The sequence below is a fragment of the Melozone crissalis genome, unplaced genomic scaffold (genome assembly GCF_028551555.1).
Source record: "Melozone crissalis strain CALT ecotype California unplaced genomic scaffold, PUWL_Pcris_2 ptg000002l_1, whole genome shotgun sequence".
NCBI lineage: Eukaryota > Metazoa > Chordata > Aves > Passeriformes > Passerellidae > Melozone > Melozone crissalis.
In genome coordinates this window covers 4,693,751-4,699,029 of record NW_026535780.1, presented here as the reverse complement: position 1 = coordinate 4,699,029, position 5,279 = coordinate 4,693,751, and the positions used below count along the sequence as shown (strand labels likewise).

Genomic DNA, 5,279 nt, shown 5'->3' with positions numbered 1-5,279 from the left:
AGGGAAAGGAAGGGGCAACAGACAGCAAGGTGTCAGGATATATCTCAGTAACATATTCAATCTGCTCAAGCAGTTTGATGGCATGGTCAAAGTGCCCTCATTTGCATTAGTTTCACAGAATTTCTCTTGTTCCCAACAGACTAGAGAATTATAATGGCAATATTGCCACTGTTTTTTAAAGTTGTTTTTTTTTTTTTTTTAACTCACCTTTTAGCTCTATTCACTCCCAGCTATGACAGGTGTATCATTAACAGACACAATCAGGCTTCACAAATTGTGTGTGTGGGTTTTGGAGACAGGATTAGTTAAGCAAAATGTGTGAATCCTCATTGGCTAAAACCAAATGTGAAAGCTTCGAATTGCTGTGCAGTCCCCAAAGAAGCTGAAGTCAGCTTGCCTTTCAGAAATCACCAACCAAGATTGGAAATGGAATCTCAAGCCCAAACCCTGTGCAATGTAGAAGAAAAACAGCAACATGGAATCTGAAGGGCTTGACATGGGACATGAGAAGTTTGTCCCCCTTAGCACCTATGAAGGAGGTTGCTCTGGAAGGATTTTGTGTGTTAGACTCAATCCTCTAAAAATACCACAGTTATTAGAATTTAATTCTCACACATGTCCAAAACCAGGGGGATAACCTTGTCTTTACTGGGGCCCCCTGCTCATACTGCCTTTAACCTCATCTCCTGTACCATGCAAGCTTTAGGAAGGCTCAATGCCTGCACATATTAAATGGGGTGACAGAAATGGGGAAATAGCAGAAATAGTGAGGAAATGAGAGCAGTATGAGTCTGGAGAATGCATCAATGACAGGAACAGGAGTGAGACCACAGTCATTCAGCATCTTCAATGCTTGATACTGAACTCTGCCTGAGTTGGCATCAGCTTCAGGAGCTACTTCACACACTGTCCCAAATCTCCTCTGAAAAAAACCCTGAATGGCAAAAGCCTTGAAGTTCATTCTCCTGCTCTTTCATCTCCACTTCTCCATGATGCCACAGAAAGTGGCAACTGAGCAAGGCACTGCAGTCCCTTTACTCCTTTCTTTCCCATGTCACATGTCTTAGAAATAATCAGCTGCAGGAGAATTGAATGACCTGGTGTGATGTAATTGTGTGCCTGTGACTGCCATGCACTCATTTATCTGTGTGTGATAGCCCACTGATAAAATGAATATGGTTACCATGACACCAAAAAGTCACAGCTGGTTTGAAAAATTCACAGAGGTCAGGGGCAGAGCAATGTAAAAATCAGTTTGTGTTAAGCATATCTGGAGTTGTGCTTCTGTCACCCAGAAAAATTTTCAGCATTGATTCAGATCTCCTTGTGCTGATCTTTGCTATAAGGAGAAGAAAATGACAGGGCACTGAACAAGAGAATTAATGGCCTGTGTATCAATGTCTCTGCCTTTCTCCCTTTTTCTCTGAATGCTGTAAGAACATGCTCAGCTCCCACAAGACCTGACTCAGCCCTGCCTTCCAGGAAAGACACAAAACTGCATCTTTCTGTGTGTTGGCCAAAGGAGAACTAGGAAACAAAGGAGACAGAGGGCAAAGAAAAGGATTATAAGGGAATGAGAGGCTTTTGATGATAAGAAAATAATGAAACATAAATGTCAGAGGGAATAGCCACAGAGAAAACACCCACGAAGAGCAAAGTTAAAGAGAGGTGGGAGGAAAATGTTGATGATAGGGGGGAGAGAGAGCAAAATGAAGCAGAAAGGAGTCTCAGCAAATTTCCATAATGTAACACTGATGAAGCCTTTTATGATTATGACAGGGATTTTCAGAATGTTCCCTTGCAGGAAGTTTGCATACTCATTCTTTAATAGCTCTGAACACTTTCCCAGACTCAGTGAAAGTGGAAACTTTTTCTGCTAGTGCTGCCTGCTCTAAATCTGAGCTACCCCTGTGCAGCACCAAGCTCCAAGGAGCTGAATCTCTGAGGTCTGCTCAGGATGGGCTGGCACATCAAACCCATGTCCATGCTGCCTCTAGAGAGTGTGAGAGCCCCGCCTGTACTCTGCAGAGCCAGCTGATGCTGCTCTTCAGGAGGAATACACTAAGTCCTGCCAAAGGAATGGAGACATTGTTCGCACAATAGCTTGTGGGATATGGATACAGGTTGTGTTTTTTTTTTTACAGAGCCAGACAGAAGCCTGAGCTGATTCAACCTGTGTGGAAAATGATGAGATTCTGGGCTACCTGAACAAAGCAAAATTCACAGGTTAGTATGACCTTAAAAGCTTCCAGAATCTCAGCTTGCACTTACTTCCAATCCAGACTTGAGCCCCAACCCAGTGTGCAAACAAAGAGTACAGATTGTTGCTATTTACATACCACTTGTTTACCTGACTCTATCCTTTCAGACTTGCTTATTTTCTCAGACTGCATGATTGTCTGCAACATTTCTTGAGATAATCCTATGCAACTATAAATAAAAAAAAAAATTACAGTTGTCCCTGGATGAGTTTTTAAAAGGTGTATACCACTGTTCAATACTTGTTTAAGGAAAAAAAAAAAAAAAAAGACTTCCAGAGAAATCACCTCACAGCAGGGAGGAAGCTTTTGAGCTCCCTAGAGTGATTTCAGCAGACCTTGCTGTCTGAAACACATTTTGCTTGTGCAGATGATTTGCACAGGAGAAATCCATCCCAGTCACTTCACGAGGACGGACACCAGTGGTTTAGTCTTTCCAAATCCTATGAAGTGATGAGAAATAGTCTCTGATCCCTTCAGCACCTCTGCTGCAGACTTCAGGGGGAGGACTCTCCAGTGGATTCCCCTCAAAGTTGCATGAGCAGTAGTTGTAACCCCAGTCCAGGTTCACCAGCTCCCCAAAGGCTGCTGGAAGGGACCGTAGGTGGTTGTTTCCCAACCAAAGTGTGTGCAGATTCCTCAGAAGGCAGAAATCCTCAGGAAGGCTCTCTAGTGAGTTGAAGAGCAATAGCAACGTTTCCAGTTTCTCCAGATGCTGAATGCTGGAGGGGATGGTATATATTTTGTTGTCACTCATATCCAGAAAGGTGAGGCTCCTCAGCTGGCAGAGGGGCTCAGGCAACTCAGTGAGGCTGTTGTTGGCAAGGTGGAGGCTCTGCAGCCTTTGGAGTGCCCCCATCTCTGGGGGCAGCGAGCTTAGGCTGTTGTTGCTCAGAGTGAGCCTCTCCAAGCAGCTCAAAGTGCCAATTTCAGCAGGGATTTTCTTCAAGTTGTTGGAGTCCGCATAGAGGCAGGTGAGGTTCCTCAGACGGCCAATCTCCTGGGGCAGCAGCTCCATCCTGTACCTCAGGCAGCTCTCTCGTTCTGGGCTCATCTCCAGCACCTGCAGCTGCTCCAAGCCAAAGACCTGTGTGGGAACTGACAGCAGCTCCCTGCCAGAGATCTTGAGTTTCTTCTTCCCTTCGTATTTTGGATCGTGCTCTGTGAGGTACCTCCAGAGTGGATCAGGACCTGGACAGGCACATCTGGGAGAGGTGACTGCATCCATATCCCACCAGAACAGTGGCTGGTTGGACAGGGACTGTCAGTTACAATTACTTGCATGCTCCACAGGCAACCTCTGATGTTTTTGATGGATCAAGGTTTTCTGTCAGCTTTGTGCTCTGCTGGGCACGTTACCAACACACAGAGTTGCTCAGATACATCCCACTGAGTAAACATTTGGTATTACCACATGATCAGGTGTTTTCCCTCCTGCTCTGCAGAGCACACAAACCCAGCTCCTGCGCTGTGATGTGGCCTCTCAGAGCTGCAAGCAGTGAGCAGTGGTCAGACAGGGAAAACGGCCTCTGCTTTTCAGCAGCTGTGTTCAAATCTCTGCTTGTGTGTATCTCTGTCCTTCTGGAAACATCAAGGGATCAAGGTTGCCTTTGCCTGAAGAATTCACATTGCCTGGGATTGCAAGGGAAGCAGCAAGGCAGAGTAGATAAGGCACATGGTAAATGGGACAAGAACATGCTAAATGGGACAAGTAGAAAACAGAGGAACAGCTGGTGACCTGGGAACCATTAACAAATCTTGTCCTCAGGTCAGTTTGTGCCTTTAACATTCAACAAACACAATAAAGGATCAGTTTTGAAATTTGGAGGTCCTCCTCCCTGCTGCTAAATGTGTAAACCCCTACACCATGGAGATACCATTTTTCTTGTGTTGCACTTGCTCTGGCATATTTAAAAGCAAATTTTTATTCCTTGCTGTCAAAGGTTTTGTAGATGTGTAAAATGCCATGTTTATCCCAAGCCACTCAGTACAGCATCTGATGTTTAGAGCAAGGCATTTTTCTGGAAGGAGAAAATTGTGGGTTTGAAGCCTCAGGCTGAGAAAGCCAACCTCTTTTACTTCATCCTCTAATCCTTAAGCCTTTCAGCTAAAAAACTGCTTAAGACAGCCATTTCAAATGCTTCTCAAAGAGAGAGATCTCCTTGAGATGGAGACCCACAGGCCATTAGATGTAGAAGACAATGTGTTAGAGGTGTAGTCTAAGCAGGTCTACCAGGTCAGGTCTTGCACATCAGCTTTGCTTTCCCAGCCTCCTCAGTTCTGATCATCTCAGGCCAGGATGTTCCTAAATTTGCTGGAACCTTTGTTCCAGCACCAGGGGTGTGTGGCTGCACAGGTGAGTGGTAGTAGCTGTCTATTCAGACAATGCTGGCAAGAGGATTTGGGGATTCTTGTTCAGCTCTCTCTCCTACTTTCTAGATTCTAATGCTTTTTAATTGGTTTTCACCCTGAAGTACACATTTTAAGGCCTGGCATATACCAGCTATCACCCTTGACTTGGATTTAGAGTACAAATACCATAATAATTTTGAAATCAAGCCCTGGATTTCTTCCAGATAAATTTACAGCATCTGTAAGAGAAAACAGTATCACTTTGCCTGTGAGGCTGCTTAGCCATTTTAGGCTCCTGGGATAGAATCACAGAATTCTTTGGGTTGGAAGGGACTGTAGATACAATCTAGTTCCAAGCCCTTTGCCATGGGTAGGGATGCCATCCTCTAAACCAGGTTGCTCAGGTTCCCCTCCAACCTGGTCTTGAAACTTTCCAGGGATGGATTTTACATGAAAAAACTTCAGCAGAACTTGAGAGAGTCTAATAATTTTTCATAAGCATGAATGGGTACAATAACTTAGAAATATCTGTGCATCAGAAACAAATGCAGCAGCATTTGTGCAAGGAAAAGTGAGATTTTCACTTGCAGAAGGCTGTTTTCCAACAGACCTCACCAATAACTGTAAAAATAAGACTCAACTCCCATCAAAAAGGTGCTGAAGAAGTTA

The 5,279-nt window shown here is 44.4% G+C and overlaps 1 protein-coding gene across 1 annotated transcript; it reads right to left on the bottom strand.

The window, feature by feature from the left end:
• Positions 1-2,685: 2,685 nt before the first annotated feature.
• Positions 2,686-3,486, bottom strand: LOC128933377 (leucine-rich repeat-containing protein 40-like). Its single transcript, XM_054270350.1, has one exon. It carries the CDS (start codon positions 3,484-3,486, stop codon positions 2,686-2,688), a length of 801 nt encoding a protein of 266 aa, XP_054126325.1.
• Positions 3,487-5,279: the final 1,793 nt, after the last annotated feature.